General features: G+C 34.5%; 1 protein-coding gene and 1 long non-coding RNA gene across 2 annotated transcripts; one reads left to right on the top strand and one right to left on the bottom strand.

Moving 5' to 3' along the window:
* Positions 1-7,281: 7,281 nt before the first annotated feature.
* LOC120225223 (ribose-phosphate pyrophosphokinase 1-like) lies at positions 7,282-8,236 on the bottom strand. The gene is given in 2 exon segments (XM_039223477.1): positions 7,282-7,735; positions 7,737-8,236. Coding segments are annotated over 2 exon segments (954 nt in total).
* Positions 8,237-10,883: 2,647 nt separating this feature from the next.
* Positions 10,884-13,147, top strand: LOC120225224. The gene is made up of 2 exons (XR_005526770.1): positions 10,884-10,928; positions 12,943-13,147. It is a non-coding gene; the product is annotated as an uncharacterized LOC120225224 (long non-coding RNA).
* Positions 13,148-26,756: the final 13,609 nt, after the last annotated feature.

Here is a 26,756-nt window from a genome sequence, read left to right as displayed (position 1 = left end):
ATGAGCATTAGGATTTGGGAAGCATCTTAATAAACACTAAGTGAAACCACTCTGAAGGAAACATCATTAATCATGTCATGTGATAAGAGATACTGTCAGCGCTACACTTAGAAATTTATACTCAGAATGAATTCCGGTAACATCCTCTGTGCACATGAGGGATTAAGAAAATGAGAGCTTCTTCATTTACTACAAATTTTTTAAAAAATATTATTTAAGCCTATTTCCTCAAAATGAAGTCACCTACACACATGGGCCTCCCAACTGCAGAGTCTTTCTACTCCAGTTCACTTTATACAATTTTTTGTACTGTCTTCAGAAAGTCCTATTTTTATTTTAACACTGTCTACTGAAAATATACTGAAAAGGCTGAAAAAGCTCCTTATTACTTTTTAAGTAAATATAAAATCTTTAGGTTGGTATTTAAGACCAACTTAGCTATTATTAGGTTTACCCGTCTTTAGGTGAGATTTATATCAATTTAAAAATATCAAACAAACCATAATAACTGACTGCTTAGTATATGGTAAACATTAAATAAGATATCTTGAAGATACAAAGAATATATGAGGGGCAGCTAGGTAGCTCAGTCAGTTGAACATCTGACTCTTGATTTCAGCTCAGGTCATGATCCCAGGATCCTGGGATCAAGCCCTGAATCAGGCCCCACATCAGGCTCTGCACTGAGCAGATGATTCTCTCTCTCTCTGCCCTCCCTCTCACAGTATGTGCACATGCACACACACACCCTCTCTTTAAAAGAAAAAACAGAAATTTATATGAAGTATTCCCATTCCTTAATGACTACCTAAATTAATCTCATAAGAATAGGCAACATTGTAATGAATGATACAGACAGTGGTGCCTGGGTGGCTCACTCGGTTTTCCTCCAACTTCGGCTCAGGTCATGATCTCCCGGTTCCTGGGTTTGAGTCCTGCTTCGGGCTCTGTGCTGGCAGCTAGCTCAGAGCCTGGAGGCTTTCTTCAGATTCTGTATCTTCCTCTCTCTCTGACACTCCCCTGCTCACGCTGTCTCTCTCTCTCTCAAAAATAAATAAAAAACATTAAAAAATGTTAAAAAAAAAAAAAGAATGATTCAGACAATAGGAGTTTGCAGGAGAAGGACAAAGAGATCAGATATTATGACATTTGTAAAAGAAGTGGGCCTTGAAGAAAACTAAGATTTAGTAAAGTGAAGGGTAACAGAGAGGCTATTGGAAGTTAGGAGAATGTATGTAAAGAAATGATGGCAGAGATTTGCAAGTGTTTTCTGGGTCACTAAGAGACCAATATGAACAGAGCAGAAAGTTTCCATTGGGAATAGTGGACCAGATTTTGATGGTCAGACATCAGAATAAAGGATGGGCTTTTCTGTAAACAATAAAAAGGAATCATTGAAAATTTTATAATGAGATTAAGGTAATGAAAGTAATGTTTTTGAGAAATAAGTCTGGCAGAAGTGCAGAGAGAACCTGTAGGAGGATATTAGGGCGCTTACCTTAGATATTAGTGATGTAAAGAGGCCTTGACTCTTAAATATTTGCCCAAAGTGGCTGAGAATGAGCTGTATCAGGGGATGGTGGGGGAAATGTTTGAGAAGAGCCAAGAGTTGGGAGAAAAGCCTCTATTTGAGTGTCATTAAAAGTCAGGTGGAGAGGTTATCTTGATAAGAAAATAGTTATCAATCTTATAATGGTTTTTAGAAATGCTAAGGAGAATGAGGAAGGTCAACAGAAATAAATTAAAAATAAAATAAATGCTTAGCCTAAAGAGAAACCATCAAAAGGATGGAAAAGTAAATAATTTCCATGTGATACAAATGCATGGAAACCAATTGCCAACAAATCCTAATAGAATGAAAGAAGTGAAAGTTCATAGAGATAAAAGATAGGGGCTTTTGGGTGGCTCAGTCAATTAAAACTCTGACTCTTGATTTTAGCTCAGGTCATGATCTCACAGTTTGTGAGTTTGAGGCCTGCTGTTGGGCTTTGCACTGAGAGTGTGGAGCCTGCTGGGGATTCTCTCTCTCTTCCTCTCTCTCTGCCCCTTATGTACTCTCTCTCTCTTGCTCTCAAAATAAGTATAAACAAACTTAAAAAATAAGGAAGTCTTATAACAAGTTTCTAAAACAAAAAAACTTCATAGAGTAATTGGGATACTGAGAAAGGGAAAGTTTTTTTTTTTTTTTTTTAATTTCTAGGAGAGAGAGAGAGAGACAGCATGAGCGGGGGAGGGTCAGAGAGAGAGGGAGTCACAGACTGAAACAGGCTCCAGGCTCCGAGCTGACAGTCAGCACAGAGCCCGACGTGGGGCTCGAACCCACGAACCGCGAGATCATGACCTAAGCGAAAGTCGGACGCTTAACCGACTAAGCCACCCAGGCGCCCCGAGAAAGGGAAAGTTTTATAATCAACTTGTTTAACTAAATGGATTTATCGAACATGTTAAAGAACAGTGGAATGGTTGGGACTGTCTCCAACTTTAGACAAACAGACTCCAGAATTTTGTCACAAGAGATAATTTGTGAATATAGTTATTGAAAGTGAGAGGGCAAAATTATAAGGTAGGATTTTAGGCTTGAAAGGCCTTCTCCATTATAAGAATATAAAAGTTATTTCACATTTTCTTCCAGTGCTTTACTGTTTTGTTTTTTATGACCATTTCTCCTGGAATTTATTTTTATGTATCATTTAAGGATCAGAAAAAAATGGGTTCCCAATTAATAGTTATCCATCATCATTGATTGATCAGTGCAGTGTTTATCTAATGACATAATATACCAATTTTGTCATATATATGCATACTTGATTTAATGCCACTTTGGTAGAATTAGTTAATATATATATGTATATAGTGCTATAAATGTATTTTCTCTTCCTTATAATTTTCTTAATAATATTTGCTTTCCTCTAGCCTACTTTATTGTAAAATACAGTATATAATATGTATAATATGTAAAATATGTGTTAATTTGTTGTTTATGTTATTAGTAAGGCATCCAGTTATCAGTAGGCTATTAATGGCTAACTTTTGGGGGAGTTAAAAGTTGTAAGAGGGTTTCTGACTATGTGTGGGATCAACACCCCTAACTCTTACCATGTTGAGGGCCAACTCTCTACCTTTCTCTATATGTATTTCCTCCCCTTCAGTTTCTAAGTACTTTTGTGAGCTCTCAGCCAGTAGGAGCTGGTATGTAGTGTGATAGACTGCAAAAAATAGTTCTTGACCAGTAAGCATAAGTCCACTATTGCTTTCAGGTACAGAATCTGCTACTTTGCTAACCATGGGGTGAATATATTCTGCAGGGTGTGTAATTTATTATGCTATGGCCTTTCTTTCATTTATTTTGTATTCTGAGAACAGTTCGTCCAAAATGACTGGTTAAATGTGTAGAAATAACACTGGATATACTTCAGATATACAAGGTAATGGTGTTATAATGGTACTTACCGTAGAAGTTTTGTAGAGGCTGGAGGTGCTTTCCAGGATAGAATCAAGTAAGCAGAGTGTTTAGATCATCAAAAGATAGGTATCAATAAGTGACAACTGACATTAAAAAGCCCATTATAACATCACTATGATTTGGATTGACCAACAATTATGTGAAGATACTTAAGGAAAAGATTATGGAAGGAGTCTCATCCCCATTCAGAGAATCTGAGTAGATTTTAGGAGTGGCTGCCAAGGCTGGGTATCAGAAAAGCATCTCCATAGGGACTTGTGATAGTGATTCTCCTATAGAATTGATTCAGTTATGCTTCTCTTTCCAGTAATACAATCCCTCCATTAAATGGGGTATGGGTATACTAAATTCCTGTAAGTATTCATGGGTCTGTTTCCGGAATTTAAATTCTATAATATTAATTTATGTGCTCATTCCTGAATCAATACAACAGTTTTAATTACCATAATTTTATGTTTTAATATATTATAGTACGAAAACATTTTGAAAAATATCTTGAATATATTTATTACTTATTTTTCTAGATGAACTTCAAGAAAAGCTGTCAGTCTTTTTAAATACTATTAGGATTTTGACTGGTATTATACTAAGTGATTTGAGGAAACTCTCCTAGTGTTCTTCCTCCCCAGATTCATATTTTCTATATCCTTTAGCAAAGTTTTTTCATACCAGTACTACAGTTTTGGAGTTTCTTACTGGTTATGTTGCAGATTTTACTGCTCTAGGTTGTGCCAATATTTTTTCAAATATATTTTAAAATTATGTTTTGTTAGTATCTAGGAAAGACAAATACTTTATCTTACCTGTAGTCATTTTGTTGACCTCTCATAGAAATAGTTTTTCTTTTGATTGTTGGTGTTTTGTTGTTGATAGTTATGACATCTGTAAATAATGAAAGTCTGCCTCTTTTTTCTTCCCAACATTGCTCTTCTTTTTCTTGTCTTATTCAACTGGCTTAGAAATTTGACTGACTGGGGGCACTTGGGGGTGCCTGGGTGGCTCAGTAGGTTAAGCATCCAACTTCAGCTCAGGTCATGATCTCACGGTTTGTGGGTTTGAGCCCCGCATCGGGTTCTGTGCTGACAGCTCAGAGCCTGGAGCCTGTTTCAGATTCTGTGTCTCCCTCTCTGTCTCTACCCCTCCCCGACTGGTGCTCTGTCTCTCTCTGTCTCAAAATAAATAAAAAACAAAAAAAAATTTTTTTAAATAATAAAAAAAGAGATTTGACTGATTGTAGTAGGAATCATTAATTATATCTTTGTAAATCTCTAGTGGATTTGCTTTATCAGGTCAAGCAAGCTTCATTCTATTCCTATTTTATTGATAGTTTTATTTTTTCTTTCTTTTTTTTTAAATACTTTTATTTATTTCTAGGAGAGAGAGAGAGTGAGCAGGGGAGGGTCAGAGAGACAGGGAGACACAGACTGTGAAATAGGCTCCAGGCTCTGAGCTGGCAGTCAGCACAGAGCCCGACGCGGGGCTCGAACCCACGAACCGCGAGATCATGACCCAAGCGAAAGTCGGATGCTCAACCGACTAAGCTACCCAGGCGCCCCTAGTTTTTCAAGATTGTCAAGATGATCGCGGTAAATCCTCTTTACTATGTAAGGTCTATATAAATTTCTTTTAAAAAATGTATGAAGACTTTTTGTGACCTATTAATATTTTTAATATTTATGTTTTCATTCATGCTGGAAAAATGTGAATTATCTGTTTAGTTTCCATATGTATTTATTAAAATAACATTCTTTATTTATGAGAGTTTTATTAAAATTTCCCTCTATTAATGTAGACTATACATTTGTCTTCCTATTGTGTTTTGCTTTCTTTTTGTATTTCAGTGTTGAGTTGTTAATTACATAAAGATTCTTGATAGTTGTAACTTACTGGGGGTTTAATCAGCAAAACATATACCATGTTTACTTTGACTAAAAGTATCACTCCTACTTTCTCTGTGTGAGCATTTCCTTGGTAAATTTTTCATCATCCCTTTACAGCTAACTTTTTGTTCAGGTGTGTCTCCTGGTCTCCTATAAATAGCTTGTCATTAGATAAATTTACTACCCAATCTAATAACCTATCTTTGCTAAGGTTAATTTAACGTATTGACTTTAGTTAATACAGTGACTTTAGGTTAGCATATATTTGGTATTTTCTATTTGCTATTTTTTCTTCCTTATTTACTTTCTACCTTCAGCTGAATTTGTTTACTTTGTTCATTGGGCCATACTTCTTTTTTTCTGTCTAGGAGTTTTCAAGTAATTCATCACCTTTTTCTCTTGCTTGCCCTTGAATTTTAAAAAACATATTTAAACACAGGCTATATTTTCTATAATGTCAATCATTTGTGTCAGTAACCTCCTTCCCAAACTAGATAAGATTATTAATATACTTAGACCAATCCTAACATTTCCTAACCTCTCATGCTTTGTGGATATCATCTGGAATTTTATTTATAGATTTTAAAATAATTTGCTCTATATTGTGGCTCAATTTTTATGTGAATTTTAGCTTATTAACTGTGATTATCTTAATTTCATGAAAAATTTTATCAGTTTCACCGTTACCTCTTTCAACCCATGTGTCCCTCTTAGTTGTATATATTTTTTATTTTCAGTTTCCTTAAGTGATACTTTCAGAAAACATTCATTCAGGTGGTAAAGTTCCTGAGTCTTCTAATATATTAAAATGCCCTAAGTTTCCCCTCAAAATTAAATGACAGTTCAGTGGGGTAAAGAAATCTAGGTTAAAAATAATGGTCCTTTAGAATTGCAAAAATTTTTCCATTTTGTTACTGCCTGGGAGATCAAATGAGAAATCTAACAGTAATCTGAGTATTGTTCCTTTAAAATTATCCTGTGTTTTATCTTTTGAGAAGGTTTTAGGGCCTGTCTGCATTTTCTTGGAGATCAGAAATTTCCCAACATGTCTAGATGTGTATCTTCTCCCCACTCCCCCCCACACACATGTGGACATTTTATTAGTTTCTGCAAAAAGAGGACAATAATACCAAATTTTAAATATAAATCTGACGTCATCTGAGATGCCAACCATATACACAGAAGGAAGATAAAAGTAAATGTCTTGCAAGGAGTTTAGCATAAATACTGGAGAACTTGTGGGCAGTGGGAGATGAAGCAGCCTAGAGGAAGGGGAGTAAGAGAGAGCAGAGGGTGGTATGAAAGGATAGTGGTGAGGGTCGTAGATCTGGTTGGCTGCAATTGGTTTTCCTGAAGCAACTTTAGCAATTATGTTCACAATTTCCTAATCACTTTCACACACCTCCATATGATACCCTCAAAATCTGAAATCAGTAGCTGAATTTTAGCTACAAAGTTCACAAAATAATCAAAGAAACCAGAATGAGACAACCCAAAGAGAAAATCCCAGCAATTATTCTCAGTCTGTCCTTCCTCAATTTAAAATACACTCTGATAGGGGTGCCTGAGTGGCTCAGTCACTTAAGGATGGGACTTCACTCAGGTCAGGATCTCATGATCAGTGAGTTGAAGCCCCAAATCTGGCTCTGTGCTGACAGCTCAGAGACTTGAGCCTGCTTCCGATTCTGCTTCTCAGTCTCTCTCTGCCCCTTCCTCATATGTGCGTTCTCTCTCTCTTTCAACCTATCAAAAATAAATAAACATTAAAAATTTTCAAATAAAGTAAACTCTAATATGCCTGAGGTGGGATGTAGAAAGTCAGAGCAGAGTCAGCTGAGTCTTCTATTGAACTTTTCATCAAATACCAAGAATGAACAAGGGGCAGGGTATATTTTTATTTTATCTTACTGTAAAAGAGAATAACCTAAAGTTATTCTACTATAAAGGGACATAGCTGAATAGGTAAGAAACAGATTCTCCATTGTGAGTTGTCTTAATGGCTTCCACAAGGATTGTGGAGATGTCAATCACCTGTATCTTGGAGCAGTGCTTCATCTTATCCTCCTGAGGTATGGAGTTAGTGATGACCACTGCTTCAAAGCATGCACTGTTGATACGAGTAATGTCTGGGCCAGAAAAGATTCCATGAGTCAAGATCACGTAAACTCTGGTGGCTCCAGCTGAGAGAAGTTTGTCAGCTGCATGACAAATTGTACCACAAGTATCAGCCATGTCATCCACACAGATGGCCACATGATCCTTCACATCCCCCACTAGCACCATATGGTCCACTTCATTGACCTTCTTCCATTCTTTGTGGATGAAGGCAAAGTCCACATCCAACGTGTCTGCAATGGAGGTCACTCTCTTAGCTCCACCAGCGTTTGGTGAGAATGGTGTAGTTCCTCCACTCAGAGATATTCTCCCGTATCCATTTCAGGACAGCTGGTTCCGCATAAAGATTGTCTACTGGGATATCAAAAAACACCTGAATTTGAAAAGCATGTAAGTCCATAGTGATAATATGATCTGCACCCGCTATAGACAGCATATTTGCAACCAGTTTGGCAGATATCGGGGCCCGGCTTTTATCCTTCTTATCCTGCCAGGCGTAAGGGAAACATGGTATGACTGCAGTAACCTGACTGGCTGAAGCAATCTTGCAGGCATTAATCATGATCAAAATCTCCATTAGACTGTCATTGATTTTGCCACAACTACTCTGCACTATGTAGATATCCTCTCCTCTCACGCTCTCACCAATTTCCACATAGGCCTCCTGATTTCTGAGTTCCTTGATCACCACTTTGCCTAGCTCCAGGATCAGGTGGTCGGTAATTTTCTGGGATAAGTTCTGATGGGAGCTGCCCCCCAAGATTTTGATATTGGACATTTTCGTCAATCACTCAAATCACTCTTCATCCTGCGATCACCACTGCTGTCAAGGTTGCAACCAAAGTCAGACCACAGACTAACGAAGGACTTTCTGTTGTTACTGGCCAGTTACCGGCCCAGTTCCAGTGGTGGCCGCGAGCTGCTCTACATTGATCTTGAGTCTCTGGAAAACAAATTTCCACTTGGTGTCCACTTTGCACTTTTAAATTTAAAAAATCCAGTCTTTCTTCATTTCATGGATTTTTTCTTCTGTAGTGCCTGAAGTAGTTTCCTAGGGGTGTGAAACAAATTCAAACACATAAAAATGTAAAACTTCTATAAGGTAAAGGATGTGTACATTTAAAAGGAAAGTTACAGACTGGAGAAAATGTCTAAAACATATATTAGACAATGTGCTTCCAATGGAGTGAGGAAAAAGATGACCAAAAAGTTTGGAAATGGTATGAATAGGCAATTTACAGGGGAAAATATGATTTTAAACATATTAAAAAATACTAGTAATCAGGAAAATGCTAATTTTCACACATTAGGTGGGCCACAATTATAGGATAGATAAACTCCTCTATTGTAACAGAATGTGTAAGTGTGTAAACTTTGCAAGGGAAGTTTTGTTTCATATAACCTTTGACTCGATATATCTCTTTCTAGGAATCTACTCAATAGAAATATTTATAGGCATCCCAAAATATATTGATAGTGTTATTTGTTGCTGTGTTAATTCATTCAGTTAATATTTTATGAGGTATTGTGTGGCAGGTATGGTATCATTTATAGAATATAAGATGGTAAATAACAAATAGTATATCTCTCTAGAATTACTCATAAAAGCAAAATCTGGAAACTAACAATGACCAACAATAGGTGAATTATCATATATTGTATTGTACAAACATAGGCAGCGATTAAAGAAACTGACTTACATGCAGTCATATGGAAATATCCCCAAGATATTTCTAAATATAAAAAACCCAGTCAAAAATATAAGCAACATATGAAATTTATGTATTTAAAATTAAGTAATAGTTAAAGCATCAAGTCATTATGGAGGTTCTTTTCATTTTGATTATCTCCAGAGAGGGGAGTAGGTTGGTGGGAGTTTGGGATGAAGGAGGACTGTCATATTTTATTGCCATTTATTAGTGTAGTATTGAACTTTCATTACTTTTATAATTTAAAAAAGACTAATAAAATGTATGTGATGATTAAATGTTAGTAAATTTTAAGTACACAGTTTCCAAAGTTCATTAAGAGTTGGTGTAATGGGGAAAGAAATGGAAGGGACCACAGATACCAGGAATTTCAAGAACAAATTGTATCATAAAAATAATGGAGGCATCAGATATAGATCCTACATTTTTGTCCTGCTAATTGTGTGTCTGGCTTTTGCTTCTGAACTCTTTTGATCTAGTCTAAAAATAAATAACCATTTTTTCATAGTTTGAAATTGATAAATAATCTGTTGAATATATTTTCTCACCCTATTTTTGAGCTCCCCCACTGAGCGGGGTTCATGAATAGGATAAGATCAGGAACTAGGTCAGGACTGGAATAGGCAACAGAAATGGGTAACATTGGACAATGTCTATGAAACACATTACCTTGCTAGAAAAAAATGTAGGTATATTAAATGTGCCATTAATATAAAGCCATGTCAACAGCTATGTTAAAAAGGCTAAATCAAAATGTCCTGCTGCTGATGCAATCACCTCTCTTCTCAACATTATCAGGCTTTTCTCCTCATTTCAAACCCTTCATGGTTGGCAGTGCATGCCAGCTCACTTCTGCTTACAACCCTCCATTCATGTTCCTTCCTATCATAAAATCAGCAGACCCATCTATACTATATCATTCTCATCCTCAGCCTGACTACATACAGTGATTTCTAAAGAAAATTCTGTGGCTTAATTTAGTTGCACTAAAAAGTACTTGCAGCTTCAATTAAAATAATTTTTCTCTTAGTGTTCTCAATGTGTCACACATTTTTCACTTTTTAAAGAAAAACAAAACAGATTTTTAAATAGACTTATTATTACCTAAATAGGACTGAATGCTAATGTAAACATTAAAAACACATAGTTGGTTACATTTTCCTTGAGGTGTGAAGTAGAAGAAATTTTTGTCTTGCTGCTATTTTTGCTCCAAGTTCTGGCTGTTGCAACACCTTATAGTTCCAGGGATTTGTCTAAAATCATAAAATGTTAATGGTGGAAATGGCCTTCAAGACCACCCAGTCCAACATCCTTATTCACCGACAGGAAACTGAGGTCCAGAGGAATGAAACAACTTGTTTAGGATCTAAAAGCTAATTAGAGGCAGAGCGTGGACTAGAATGTGGGATTCCTGAATTTCCAAATAGCATTTTTCTCACTGTATTGTTTTTCTTTGAGGTTTATGAGAGTGAAGGAAAAATGTAAAGTTGGGTGGAAAATTTTTACATTAAAAGTGTTATTTTTTATTATCAAACAACTACAGTAAGGAACAAACCCCCAAACCTGAGACTGAAAAATTATTTTAAAAATTATTTCCTGAAAGAAATGAATGATTGGTAGTATCATGGAAATATCTCTATTACTCTGACATTTCTGTTACTTGAATTTACTGCAAGGGCATTTAGTTCCTGTTTACTTTGGTCTTTGTAGGTTGAAGAAGACATCTATCTTATCATTGGCTGTTTCTAACAAAAGTTACAGGTAGTAATGGTGCCTATTAAAGAACATATTCTCTGTATTTAAGACATCATATCTTAATAAATTACTCTAGATAAATAAACTGTGGTATAGAGAAAATGGCTATCTTTCTCCTTCCCAAGGCAAGCATATTTAAATGTCATCTCTGCGGATCTTTGAGACCTGCTATATTTTGAAGGTGTTTCAAGTCAATACCCAGCCAATACCAATACTTGGTAATAGTTTCTTGCTTTATGATTATTTTTTACCCTTTACAAATTCCAACATAAATAATTCAAAGAGAGAGCCTTGATGAAGCTTGATCAGCTAAGGAGAAAAGAAATTCAGTCAATTCTTTTAGAAAGTGGAGAAAAACAGTTGTTGTATTTTAAGTAAAATAAATGCTTTCACTAAACATACTTGCAGTTGACAAAATGCTAGATGTTTAGGTGGCAATTATAGTTCTTTGATAAACTGTCAAATCTTGTCATAACACATGTTACAAACAAGGACAGATTTAGATGTCCTTTATGACAGCTTTGTGTAGGTTGAGAATGTTTGGCAGTTAATTTCAAACAAGGAACATATTTTTCTTTCCAGCAGTTATCTGCTTGTTTATTAGGAAGAGTTTCTTTGTGCCTTTAATCTTATTCATTTGACTCACAGTTCCAGATCATTATTGTAACATTACCTTACCTCATTTATTTTGTTCATAATAACCATCCACAATACTTCGAGAAAATTTCCCACAGAGCTTTACATTGGTAGAAATGCTTTAAAGTTAGTTTTGTAATTTTTTACAATTAAAGTTGACTACTGTGTATGTTTATTGAGCTTTTAGTTGGAAATCTGTCATTTTATACAATAGATGTGAAGATGATTAGGTAAACAAAGCTGAATAAAACAAATAGAGAAAAGGGAGAAAAATCTGTGATTCAGAAATCCCCTTTAATTCTGAGTGTTGTTGTAGACTTATGAGGGTATTTTTGAAACATATTTTCAAATTTAAAAAATTCTGGAGAGCTTGAAAATCCTAGTATGAACTAATAATCTTGGAATAAAAATGATGTTGCATGTGCTGAATAATATGTAATTGCAAAGGCAAATGAAGCAGTATATATGGAAAGGTTCTATAACTAGTAATTGCAAACAAGAAATAGCTTCCCGATATTTATATGAAATATTTTAAAGTATTTTAAAACAGTTTTTGATGATGGGTCTTTCCTTTCTTGTGTAGAATATTATTATTTTCATTAAATTAGTAGAGATTCATGTTAAGTATATTTTGACAAAACACAAGTTCCATTTATGTTATTCAATCGTATTTTTAAAGATATTTTATCTTTTTCTTTTCAATTGTGACCATTTGTTTAATCCTCGTAATAAACATTACGACACATTGTCCATCCATGTAAGTAAAACTGAGTGTAGTGTGCTTTGGAATGATTCAGTGGTTCTCAGACGTGAAGGGCATCAGGATCTCCAGGCCGGACTGTTAGAATATACATTCCTGAACCCTGTGCCCACAGATATTGATTAATAGGTCTAGGGTGGAGGCCCAGGTTTGGTGTTTCTAATAAGACACCAGATAATGCTAATGCTGCCCTTCTGGTGACCACACTTTTGAGAGCCACTGGTTTATATCATCATTATTTATTTTGCCATTTGGGAAAATAAAAGGTATAGTTTTATTTTTGTTTGATTCACTTCCCTAGTTGTTGTGACGTTTTCATTTTGCTTCTAGATTTTTTCTCTTCATATTCTTCTTTTCTATGTATGAATATTTCTTTCACATATCACATAATTCTTTAAGAACTATAAACCCACATACTTCAACTAAAATACCTGTATAATGTTCCAGAAATATTTTGACAAGTACATGTAGGATATGAACTCTTGTTATTTTGGGAATTCAAAAAATCTGTTCGGCATTTGAACACCTAAAAATCAATTTCTATGTACTAGCCCAGTAAGAATTGAATGAAAACTAAAGCTCTCCAATTTATTGTCTGGTTTCCCCTCCTTGAATTTCTTACAGTATTCACCACCGAGGAAGATCTTTTTTGTCATCATACCCTGAAGACCGTTTGGCTGTCATTGATGATACTAAGCATTGTACAGGGTAAATACTTGCTAGTTTGATTTGATACTGCCCTTTGGGAGGACGTCATTCTATATCAGTTTATAATACAATAACTAGCAATGGCAACAAAGTAAACAAAACAAAAGAATTTCTCTATCAATTAAGTGTTTTAATGAGTACAACCTTAAGGCCTCCGTATTGTCCTTCCTGAAGGGTATCTTGGCTCTTCTTATCCCTTCATACTTCCATTCAAGATTTACAGTCAGCTTTCAAGTTCCACTAAAATTTTTATAAGATTTTGATTGGAATTGCATTACAACTATGAATCAATTCAGGGGGAAAATTGACATTATCATACTGACTTTTCCAATCTATGAACATGCTATCTCTTTCCAGTTAATTACTTTTAAAATGAAAATAAGTTTTCCTAATTTTTCTGTAGAAGTCTTTCCTTATAAATATTTTTCTGTATAGTTTTTAGATATTTCCAGATATTTAATTTTTTTACAATTTGAGTGGTATCTATTGAAAATTATATTTTCTGTTACATAGATATATATTTGATATTCTAAATATTGTTTCCATTATTAAAATTTATTTGTGATTTGTAATAGTTTCTCCATAAGCCATGATATCATCTGGAAATAAATGGCAGTTATGGTTCTTTCTGTTTCCGGTACTTTTCCCCACTCTGGCCTTTCGGTGCTGGCTAAAATCCTCTAAATTCAGATTGACTAGAAGTGTTGACAGTGGTCATTCTTGCCTTGTTCCTAATCTCAAAAGGAAAGACTTAATATTTTACCATTATGGATGATGTTTGCCAGTTGCATTTTGTCAGAAAATACTCTACTAGATTAAGAAAGTCCTTTCTGTTTTTAGTTTGATGAAAGTTTCTTTTTTTTCTTTAATCAAAAGGGACTTGAACAAAGTCAAGGGCTTTTCCTGCATCTTTTGAGATTACAATATTTTTGAGTTTAACTTCTTAATATGGTAAATTACAATGTTTTCTTTATGTTAACCTGACCTTACATTCATGGGATAAACCCAATTTAATCACGATATATTTCCTTTTTTATATATTGCTTGATTTAGTTAACTGATAGTTTATTTAGAATTTTTTCATGTATCTTTTTGAGCGAATTTGGTATGATTTTCTTGTCTTTACTTATTAAGTTGAGAACACAGGATTATACTAACTATAGCTATACATGAGTTGGAAAGCATTTCATTTTTTTCTGTCCTACAGAAGATTTATATAAGTTATGACATTATGTGGAACAAGACCAAAAAATTTTGACTACTTATTTAATTTTTCTAATGGTTATCAGTTATATTCAGGATATAGGTTATTGGTAATATTCAGATTTCTAATTTTTTGTCAGTTTTGTGGACTTTTTTTTTTTTTACAAAATTTCTTACTTCATCTTAATTTTCAAATTTACTGACCTGATACTTTCCATAATATCCTCCTATTGTATTTTTAGTAACTGCAGCCTCTTTAATATGATTCCCTTTGTCATTTCTGGTATTAAGTTTTTTAACTATTTTCTTTGTTTTTGATCAATTTCACCAGAAGTCGGTTAATTTTATTAGTCTTCTCAAAAAACTAATGTTTGAAACTGTTGATGCAGTTTTAATCTGGATGCCTGTTTTAATCTTTGTTGACTTTAAGATTATTTTAGTATTTACTTTAATCTCTTTGAATTTATTTTGCTTTTCCTTTTTTGTAAACTTCTTGAGATGTATGCTTAAGTTACTATCTATTTTTTAAAGCTATATGTTTTTCTTCTAAGTACTGTTTTGGCTGAAGATTTGCGTGTAATGTTTTATAGTATTTCTATGGGTATTTGGGTAAACTTATTTTCTAATTTTGATGGCAATGTTTTCTTTGTTCAGCAGTTATATAACTTTTTGACTAACAAGTAGATTTTGATATCTTATTTATGGTTTCTAGCTTAGTAGTACTATAGTCAGAAAACATGATCTGTGTGATTTAATTATTTTGAAATTTGCTGAAATATTTTTGTAGTCCTAAGTGGTGACTTTTCTTAAATATTCCATGTGTGCTAGAAAAAATATGTCCTATGGAGTGGTTAGGTGCCATAAACGTAGATGCATATTAGAACTGGTTTGTTTGTAGTGTTCTTTATGTTTTTCCTATCTTTACTGAATTATTTTTTATCTATTTCATCAAATACTAAGAGAAATATGTTAAAATTTCAACAGTGATTTTTGGTGTATATTTGTGTGTACAAATCTTTCCTTTATTTCTCTGTATTTTAAGTTTTTATAACTTTTTTCGGAATTGAGAAACCATTTTTAAGTAAAACTCTTTTTTCTAGTAATGACTTTTGCCTTAAATTCTATCTTGTCTGGTGATAATTATACTAGCTATCTTTAAAATAGTATTTGGTTTATTTTCTGGTTGTTTAGTTTTAGTCTTACTGTATGTTTATGTATTAGTTGTGTTGCTTATAAATGCTATTTAACTTCATGTCCTTTAACTTTATTTATCCCTTTCTGACATAGAGTGGCCAGGTATTATCATTTTCGTTACTTCTCTCCTTCCTTCCTTTTTCATTTTTACTTCCACAATCACTTTATTATTGTTGTTTATATAATCAATGTTCATTTAGATATATCTACCTATGTATTACTCTCTTTGCCCCTCTTTTATTATTACATCTTAAATTTCCTTTTGAGATCACATGCCTTCTGCCTAAAGTACATCCTTACAAATTTTCACGATACTGCTGGTGAAAAACTCTCTTTCTTCTTTTGGTTTAATGTCTTCATTTCACTCTCATTCTCAAAGATATTTTTGCTAAGTATACAATTCTAGGTTGTCAGTTATTTTCTTTTACCATTTTCCCTTTCTCTGGATTTTGTTGCTGCTGTTTAGAACTCAGCCTGCTTTGAAGTTATTCAACAATTTTTCCCTTCTAGGTGCTTTTTAAGAGTCTTTCTTTCCTTCCTTCCTTCCTACCTTCCTTCCTTCCTTCCTTCCTTCTCTTCCTCCCTTTCTCTCTTTCTCTCTTTCTTTCTTTTAGATACAGTTTCACTTTTATAAGTCTTGGTATGGAATTTTAAAAAGTAATTGTATTTGAGCTTCATTTGGTTTCTTGAATCTGTGAATCAGTGTTTTTCCTTGGTAGTGGAAAAATTATTTACTGTTCTTTAATTATTGCTTCTGTTCAATTATCTCTCTTACTACTATAGCTCTGATGAAATCTAAAATATATCCCTCATTCCATTTTTTCCTGTGCTGCATACTAAATCCCTTCTTCTGACCTGTTTTCCAGTTTACTTACTTCTTTTTTATCTGGGTCTATGACGCTATGAAAATAGTAGATTGAAGTTATTTTTAAAAATATTTTTGAGAGTAGTTTTAAGGTTAAAAAATTGAGCGGAAAGTACAGAGATTGTGAGTATGTGTGGGCACAGCCTCCCTTATTATCAACCCCAGTCACCACTCATCAGAATTGCCCTTTTTTGTTTTTGTTTCTGTTTTTTAATGGAGGTTGAACCTACATTAATGCATAATAATCACCCAAACTCCAGAGTTTACCTTAGGGTTCACTCTTGATGTTGTACATTCCATGCTTTGGACAAATGTATACTGACATGCATCCATCATGATTACATCATAAAAAGTATTTTCACTATGCCCAAATCTTCTGTGTTATGCCTATTGTCACTCTTCTCTCTCCTTACCACAGGCAACCACTGATCATTTTTTGTGTCTCCATAGTTTTGCCTTTTCCAAGATCTTATAGTTGGAATCATACAGTATGTAACCTTTGCAAATTGGCCTTTTTTTCACTTATTAATATGTACTTAAGTTTCCTTCATATCTTTTCATGGCCTGATAGCTCATTTCTTTTTAGTGCTAAGTGAAATTCCATTTAGTGACCTAAAAATCACACCCATATGGTAAGAGTAGGGTGAGTTTTATAAGAAACTGCCAAAAATCTTCCAAAGTGGCTGTACCATTTTGCATTCCCAACACGAATGCATAAAAGCTCCTGTTGCTCCACATCCTCACCAACATTTCTACTCTAATAGGTGTGTATATCTCTTGAGATTTTAATTTTAGTATTTTTCATTTGAAAACATTAGTTTAGTTTTCTTTTCAATTCTATTGGGGCAGTTCTTAGAGTTTTGTTCTCTGAATCTGTCTTTACATTTGTTCCTATATGAAACTAGTTTTTAAACCCTAGTGTAAGGAGCACCTGGGTGGCTCAGTCAGTTGAGGTTCTCATGGTTCATGAGTTCGAGCCCTGCATTGGGCTCTGTGCTTACAGTTTAGAACCAGGAGTCTGCTGCAGACTCTATGTGTCCCTCTCCACCTCCGTCACTCATGCTCTGTCTCTCAAAAATAAATAAACATTAAAAAATAAATCCTAGTATAAACGCTCTGTTATAAGAGGTATCTAGTGATTCTATTGTCTGAAGTCTTTGGAATCTGTATCTGCTATCTATTTTTCTTGCTCATGCTCGCTCTTTTCTTTTGTGTTTATTTATTTTTATGTACCCTTGTAATATAGGAAATTTCGTATGAGAAAACTCTTTGAAGTCTGGAATGTAAGTTTCTTCTTCCAAAAATAATTTGTTTCTGACTCCTGCATGGAATTGCTATAAGTCTGAGACCACCTTAAACTGCACACAGCGCTTACATTTCCCTGGACTATCCAGGGGATATAACAACTTCTTAACGATCCCCCTCCTCCTAACCCCTTCACTCATCTTTCTAACACTATTTACTGCTCTCTACTCTGCTCACAAAAAGTCATCCCTCTCTACTACAGACTGTGGTGGCAGGGTTACTTCTGGTTCACCATTATTCTGAAGACAGAAAGCTTTTGGGTCCTAATTTAAGGAGTAGAAGGTCTCCTATGAGACTACTTACCTTCGGCAGGCCTTGGGCCTTAACTTCCATCGTATGTTGGATACGTTGAGACAGGGCAAATTTTTAGAAGTAGCTAGTGTAAGTTTGTGCCATTGTATATTGAGAGCCCCAACGTGGTTTCCCCATGTCTGCTAGGACCTTTAAAATCAAGAATATAATTGCATTTATGATAGACTCAAAGTCAGTGATAAAGGAGAGTAAAGGCATGTAATGAATGTATATTCTATATACTAACTCCTAGTAATTTGTCTTTTTAAATGTTACTTGCAATTGTTGACTTTAGCAGTTTACTTCGCCAACAGTCACTTTTTGTGTAAATACATTCTGCTTCATATTCTTATATGTTAATTGACTTCTTATCAATTCAATTCATGAGCTTCTCATTTCAAATAAACTACAATGAAAAACAAGAAACAGCTTATTAGTGTCAATCTGTTTTCTTCCTTTCATAGACATAAGAAAAGAGATCTTGCTTGTGGGTAAATGAATTTTTGACAATAAAACATTATTTCAATTCTTAAAATTATATATTTTTTAAAACAATATTTTACTTTTTTAACTTTGGAGAGTCCTGCTCTGTGTTTGAAGCCTAGAAACAAGTGATTAATTGTGTTTCTAAGTATGAGGAATAGAATCGAAAATGTTGATTTCTAATTTTATGTATATTGAATTCAACTGCAAAGAAGAGGCTTGATGTTACAAATTTCACAGAGGCTTTGGTGTCAGACTGCCTGAGTTTAGAGTTGTGCCTCAGTAGCTTCATAACTGAGTGACTTTGAACAAATTGTTAACATATCTTTGCCAAAATTTCCTCATCTATAAAATGGGTGACAACCATAGTACCAACTTACTAAAACTGTGAGGATTAAATAAGAAGAGCAAATATAAACCATTAGTAACAGTGCTTTATATATATATATTATATATATAACACAGTATATTATAAACGTTAACTATTTATGCATGCAAGATATATATAGGTGTTAAAAATATTGAAAAGTGATAGCAGAACTGGTCTACATGGAAACTTGTTCCAGATTCTTCTTCACTATTTATCTTCTTTTTTAAAAATTTTTAATGTTTATTTTTGAGAGACAGAGAGAGATAGAGCACAAGCAGGGTAGGGGCAGAGAGAGAGGGAGACAGAATCTGAAGCAGGCTCCAGGCTCTGAGCTGTCAGCACAGAGCCAGACCCAGGCTTAAAATCACAGACCACGAAATCATTACCCGAGCCGAAGTAGGACGTCTACCTAACTGAGCCACCCAGGCGCCCCTATTTATCTTCTTCCTAAAGGGACAAGAACACTGTAGTAGAATTGGCAAATTTTAGGTTGTCCCTATCTCTCCCATGGGGTTACAGTAAGCTGTAACTTGCTGAAGGTATGCCTCTTCAAAGTCACATTTAGTTCCATCTGACTTCTTGAGCTAGAGTGAGCCTTTGCCCATGAACTCCTACATCAGGTGAGAGCCAGGAAGACCCTGAATCTTAGTGAATCTTTATGCAGTAGGCTGCCTCCATATACAATGATAGATAAAGTTTCCTGAAAAAAAAGTTTAAACATACAGCCACGTGGAAAATTATTGGTTAACTATAAGAGAATGGTTTCTCATTTTCCTTAGTTTATCTAATAGTAATTAAGCATATTTGACTACATATAATAAATCTTTGGACTGTTTCAATGCTTAATGCTTATAACTATAATATTAAGTCTCCATTTTCAGTATATTTTATAGCAATAAATGTGACTGGGAAATATGATCTTTCCATCTTGAGACTCTATGATAGTAGATTATTTCCCTCAGAAAGACATCACTGAAACTTTTTGAACAAGGAAAAATATGTCTTATTTATAAATACTTCCAGGGAAGGAAATTCCACAGACCATTTTGATGATTGTTCTTTCTAAAAATATAACTCATTTAGGAAATTCTATTCTATCTCACTTAAGTCTCCTCTCCTAAAGTTTAATCTCATTCTTGCTTATTCATTCCTCAATAAAGATGGAGAGCAGCTGATTTCATCCTCTTCATATACTTGAGAACTATTATTAAAAAATTCCTTTCTTAAATGTCATTTTTTAAGGCCTACATTAGAGTTTCTATTTTTATAGACTTTGATCATTTTTACTTTTGTCTACATCTCTCTTAAATTTCTAAACCTAAATAATTGGTGCTCATGCAGGTCTGACTAGTATAACTATTACACTGGCTATGTCTCCTCACATTCCTAATGCTTACCTACTATTTATACATCCCAGTATCACACTTGCTTTTTTAAGAACAGTAAAAGCATTTCAATGGAGGTGATACATTATCTCTGGCCATATATTTATGTCACAGGTAAATTAAGGCCATTTGAAAATAAACCCCTCCCTTCACACACACAAAAAGACCATATCTAGATTGTAAATTTTTTCTAATTAAAGAAGTTCTTTAACAGTTGTTTAAAAACAGCACTATGTTCCAGAGCTGCTTGGAGTTAATTATCGTTTATTACACACTGAATGGAAAAAAAAAATCAGAGGTTGCAAAATAAAAAGAAAGAAGAGATTTTTAGTATTAATTGAATTATACATATTTTTATATGCATCTAAATATATATGCCAATGCGTCTAAAATAAATAAATATGTCTTGGGTTGAATTGCTAGATTTCACCAGTGATAGACTTCTAATTTTTCTATTTTAAACGTGGATTGTAAGCACTTAGTATTTGTGTTTGAAGTCTGCATCTTAGTATTTGTGTTAGTATAGTTAAATAAAATTGAGATAATTATGTTATAAAACTAGAATTGAAATTGGCAAGATAAGTCAATGAAATTTAATATTTTCTTGATTATTGTATTAGCTCTCAGATTATTTCTTGAATTTATGATTAATTCAAAGAGTACATGGCACAGATTGTTTTCTTATTTTAACTGTTTGCATGGTAGCTTTATGATGTTGCTTTGTCAAGTGACAGAATTTTACTTGCTTCTTTAACTTGTGTTTTTGTGTCTTTAAAGAGCTTTTACTACTTAAAAAAAACATTGCAATCAGAGAAGATTTTCATTAAATTCTTCTTTCCATAGTTACTCTCTTGTTTTGCTGATGAAATCTTTGTTTACTTTACTTTGGGAGGTTTAGATTATGATCAGCCATTTATAGCATATTCATAATTTACTTATGACTCAACTATGACCCAAATAAGACCAAATTTATGACGAAAGTAAGACAAAAAAATTAGTGAAACTTAACACTTGAAAGGTTCCATATGTTTGGATGTGCTCAGATTATTATCTTTTCTCTATAACTAAGTTACAAATCACCGAGATGTAACTTATGTGCAAGCACTGTATGGGATTTCATGAATATTTAGTGCTTTGTTTCTATTTCTAAGTCTGTGAAGTTTCATAAATCAGCACTGTTTTTGCTTGGTTGCTACATAGCTGTGATTTTTGTGCTGTCTCTTCTGTATTATAAAGGCTGAGTTTCATACAATTTGCATATGAAAATAATTTCTGGTAGGTAAGAAACATATTAAGTAGGCTCAATATTAAGCATTATAATATAAATATAATGGAAGCAGGAAATACACATTTAAATACACATCTCAGTCTAACCTGAACCCCAAGAGACTTTCAGGCTAATGTCACTTTTGAGAATCACTGCTCTAAACAAGAGCTTGCTTTCTTTCTTTCTTTCTTTCTTTCTTTCTTTCTTTCTTTCTTTCTTTCTTTCTTTCCTATTTGTGGAGAGAGAGAGAGAGAGAGCGAGAGGGAGAGCACAGTGTAAACAGGGGAGGAACAAAGGGAGAGGGAAAGAGAGAATCTTGAGTAGACTCCATACCTAGCATGGAGCCTTATGTGGGGCTGGCTCTCAAGACCCAGAGATCATGACCTGAGCAGAAAACAAGAGTGAGACACTTAACTGACTGAGCCACCCAGGCATCCCTAAACAAGGCGTTTCTTAATTAGAAGTATGATATTCAGAGTTTCTTATACTGAATATTGATTTGGTTTACAACTTCACTGTTTCATTACCATCTTCATATATTTCTCCTTTTTTGTTTATAAAGTCATAATGATAACCAGTGGGAGAATCAGAAGCTGATACTTCGAACTAAGTTCTAGCATGGAGAATGTCTGAGCCTGCTTACCTTGGCAGGATCAATATTTGATTCCTTTGAGAAGTACTCTGGAAGCTGGATTGCCTTCTTCCCACCAGATGGAGAGCCTATAGAAAAGAAGATTAGGGATGGTAGATATATTGATTTTGCTGTGTCCAGGGCAACCAGGAGACCTACTTTAGCTTGAGCTGTCTCCTTGAGCCTTGGTAATAATACCTAACATTTACTGAGTATATATGCTATATATTATATGCTAAATACCTAGAATCCTCACTGTAGTCCCACTTCCATTTTACAGGAAAGGAAATCGCAGGGATAAAGAAGTTAAATAACTTTCTCAGAGTCATAGTTATTATGCTGCGAAATCTGGATTTGAACCCAGACAGTCTGACTCAACAGCTCTTTTGATTGCCTATGATGCCACCTTGACTGACTAGCTAGACCACAGTATGATATAATAGATACAGGTTTATAAGGGTAGATAAGCAGATTGAAGTCTAATCTCATATAAGCAATGTAACATGTATAACTTACTTTACTTCTCTCCCCTTTAATTATCCCATATGTAAAATGGGTAATAATAACATCTTTTTTTTTTCAAATAGTTTATTATCAGGTTGGTTTCCATATAACACCCAGTGCTCATCCCCACAAGTGCCCCCCTCCGTGCCCACTCCCCCCATCCATCAGTCCTCAGTTTTTGTCAGCATTCAAGAGTCTCTCATGGTTTGCCTCTCTCCTTTTCCCAACCATTTCCCCCTTCTTCTCCCCCATGGTCCTCTGTTAAGTTCCTCCTAATCCTCCTATATGTGCAAACATATGTTATTTGTCCTTCTCTGCCTGACTTATTTCGCTCAGCATAACACCCTCAAGGTCCATCCATGTTGCTCCACAAGGCCAGATTTCATTCTTTCTCAGTGCCATGTAGTATTCCATTGTATAGATAAACCACATCTTCTTGATCCATTCGTCCGTTGATGGACACTTAGGCTCTTTCCATATTTTGGCTATTGTTGAGAGTGCTGCTATGAACATTGGGGTCCATGTGCTCCTATGCCTCAGCGTTTCTATATCCCTTGGGTAAATTCCTAGCAGTGCTATTGCTGGGTCACAGGGGAATTCTATTGCTAATTTTTTGAGGAACCTCCACACTGTTTTCCAGAGGGGCTGTACCAGTTTACATTCCCACCAACAATGTAGGAGGGTGCCCGTTTCTTCACATCCTCACCAGCATCTCACGAATAATAACATCTTCTTCACAGGATTATTATGAGGCCAGTTTAGTAACTGGATTACAGAATTACTCAGGAAATAACTTCTGTTTTAATCAATCGGCACAGTGTATGAGTTCAAAAACATAGAAATGTGGCATTTGGACTCATTACTATTCTTATGAGTAGGCTAGATGGTAGTTTAAGAGTGTATATAAATTAGTTGAGGTTTATTCTAACACTGAAATTCTCTAATTTTTTATTAATTGCATTATTCTCCCAAATCCATTGTCTTTACTTGGCAAAATTCTTCCGGTCCTATCATTATGGTTAATCATTTAATTTGTTAAATAAAACTTTTTTTTTTCATTGATTTGCCTCAGAAAAGCACAACTTCATTCCTATGAAATATACTCCTTTGAGGACTGAGTAGAAGACTCTTCCTGAGGAATTAATATGATGACTCACCTGAAAGTCCCATAACATGATGCTTCATAATATTACTGCCGTGGGAATGAAATAATCCTCCTGGTCTTGCTTTTTAAGTACTGAGCAATTTCAGGCATGCTCACTTAACTTCATGAGTCTTTGGTTGTCGTACGTGTAAAATTTACAAGCTCTATTATTTGATAGTGATGGTTTCTCTCATTCTAATATTATCTGATTCTGGATATTACAAAATAGCAACAAAGATATATTTATATATGGAAACTGTATATATAATGAGATCTGCAGTTCTCACCCACCAGTTCATCGTTTTAGTTCCAACAGTTTCTTCCTTATTCCAAGCTCATCTGTCAAAACGAAGAAGTAGGAATCTGTGATTTCCAACTTTTTATGATTCTATTAATCTTTCTTCCATTATCAGCCATTTGCCAAAAATGCAACAGCCCCAGTAGACATCCTTTCCTTGGTTCGAGTTCCAACAACTTCTGGAAAATTATTTTATCTTGTTATCATTTATTATTTTCTTCACTTGATTATAGTGTTTCTCAAATATTGATTCGTGGATATATATTTCATTATCAGACAATGAAAATCTTTTCCTAGTTCCAATGCACACACATACATATAAAAGTTGCATTAGTAGGTAGAGGTTTTCCCCAAAAAATATTTTTAAACTTCTGATACCTGGTACCATTTATTTGTTTTAGAACAAAATATGACAGTGTCCTATTTATAGTATATAAAGTATATATATATATAGAGAGAGAGAACATATAATTATTTATACTATAGTGCTTCTCAAACAAACTGTGGAGTTCTTTTTATTTTTTTTAAATATCCAATCCATTGTAAACCAATTCTTTTGTAAAATACAATAAAAACAAATTACTAGAAAAAATATTTTTAAAAGCCTTAATAATATAATTTTAAAAATTATTTGTTTAAAGAGATATAAACTTTTTAAAAAAAATTTTTTAAATGCTTTATTTATTTCTAGGATAGAGAGAGAGAGAGAGAGAGAGACAGCGTGAGCAGGGGAGGGTCAGAGAGACAGGGAGTCACAGACTGAAAGAGGCTCCAGGCTCTGAGCTGGCTGTCAGCACAGAGCCTGACGCAGGGCTCGAATCCACGTACCGCGAGATCATGACCTAAGCGAAAGTCAGACGCTTAACCGACTAAGCCACCCAGGCGCCCCTCAAGAGATATAAACTTATTCTATCAAACTGCTCCAAAATAATTTCTTCCACATTTTTTCTCAATGTCTTTATATTTCACAAACCAATAACAAAAGGTTAATAGAATTTTATTAATCTGTGGATAATTGTGTTGCACTTGTCTTGAAAAGGAAATTTGACTTTTTATCATTTTTGTAAGTTTGTAATTTTTTTCTTTAAGATTTATTTATTTTCACAGAGAGAGAGAGTGCATATGGGAGAGAGCATGAGTGGGGGAGGGGCAGAGAGGAAGAGAAAGAATCTCAAGCAGGCTGTGTGCTGTCACAGTAGAGCCCAGTGGGGGGCTTGGTCTCATGAACCTCAAGATCATGACCTGAGTGGAAATCAAGAATCAAAAGCTTAATCCACTGAGCCACCCAGGCACCCCATAAGTTTGAAATTTTCAAGAAAAAATAAGTATATTACAACATGGACAATGCTACGATTTTTAAAAATTTCTTTAATGTTTATTTATTTTTGAAATACAGAGACAGAGTGCAAGCATGGGAGGAGCAGAGAGAGAGGGAGACACAGAATCTGAAGCAGGTTCCAGGCTCTGAACTGTCAGCACAGAGGCTGTTGAGGGGTTCAAACTCACAAGCCATGAGTTCATGACCTGAGCCGGAGTCCAATGTTTAACTGACTGAGTCACCCAGGTGCCCCTGTGATCTTGTAGTAAAAACATTCACCTTTTCATTTGCAGGAAATATTTCTCCTTATAATTTTGCTTAAGAGTGACATGTAAGGTGTAGATTTTGAACTTAATCACTTTGCTTCTCTCTTCCCTATTCGCCTTTCTTAACTTGTAATATTTCTTTAAAAGGCTAGGTCGGCTAGATCATAAATCTCCACATTCAATGACTGGATCCGTCAGGTTCTTTCCATGGTTAAAATGTAAGTTTATATTAAGCCTCACCTATGTTTAACTTTAGTAGAAGCAAGTTGTTGAGATCTGTCCCTGATGATGGCTTTTAATGACCAAGAGAAGGAGAAAGCCTGGGGAAGACTGAGTGACCTGGGCATGGAGAGGGGTTACTACCAAAGGGACCATGTTTGTTTAGGCCATATGCCTAAAAATCAGCACCAGAGATTTACCCACAGCAAATTTTTAATGCCATAGTCATTGTCTGAATGGAAAAGAATCCAAAACGTTGATGGTGAAGGAAATTCGTGTAAGATGATGCATTGTATTTATATTAAGAACGGATGTTTCTCAAAATAGTAATTCTACTGGAAACTTCAAATAGCAATTTAGAAATATATATACATTATGTATCTTTGAAAGGTAGTTGCTAGGTGAGTAGATTTTCCAGTCCCCAATGAAGGATTCATTTCACAATCAGCTTAAGCCTGTATTCTTGAAACTTGAAACCTTACTCATCTGGGCAGAGAAAAGGATCATAACTACTAAGAGGAAATACAAAGATCTTTCACAGCATCCTGATTTTACTTCTAAATCTTATCCTTCATGGACATTTAAAAAAAATCTTATTTATCTGCCAGGGAATTTTCTGCATTACTACACAATCAAGTTAACTATTATAATGCAAAAATCTCCCTTAAAAGGACCCTTGAGAAATATTTCTCTCTGGCAGTGTATTAAGATTATTGTGTTTCCCTTGAGCTACTCATTTATTTTTATTTTTTCTTAGCTCTGTCACTTATTCGATAATTAAATAATTTAATTAAAGTTCATGGGCCTCAATCTTTCTCCTTTCAAAGGTGGGGATGAATATTTGACCCACTTTATAGGCTGTGCTATAGATTAAATGAATTAATATGAATTAAATAAATTAATATATCATAAGTGTTTAGAACAATGGTTGGAACATAAGTACTTAATAAGTATAAGCCATTGTTGCTTTGTTATCATTCAATTGGT

The sequence above is a fragment of the Hyaena hyaena genome, unplaced genomic scaffold (assembly GCF_003009895.1).
Source record: "Hyaena hyaena isolate Hyena2069 unplaced genomic scaffold, ASM300989v1 scaffold_1360, whole genome shotgun sequence".
NCBI lineage: Eukaryota > Metazoa > Chordata > Mammalia > Carnivora > Hyaenidae > Hyaena > Hyaena hyaena.
Note: the sequence above shows the minus strand (reverse complement) of the source record. Positions and strands in the feature narration are given on the sequence as shown.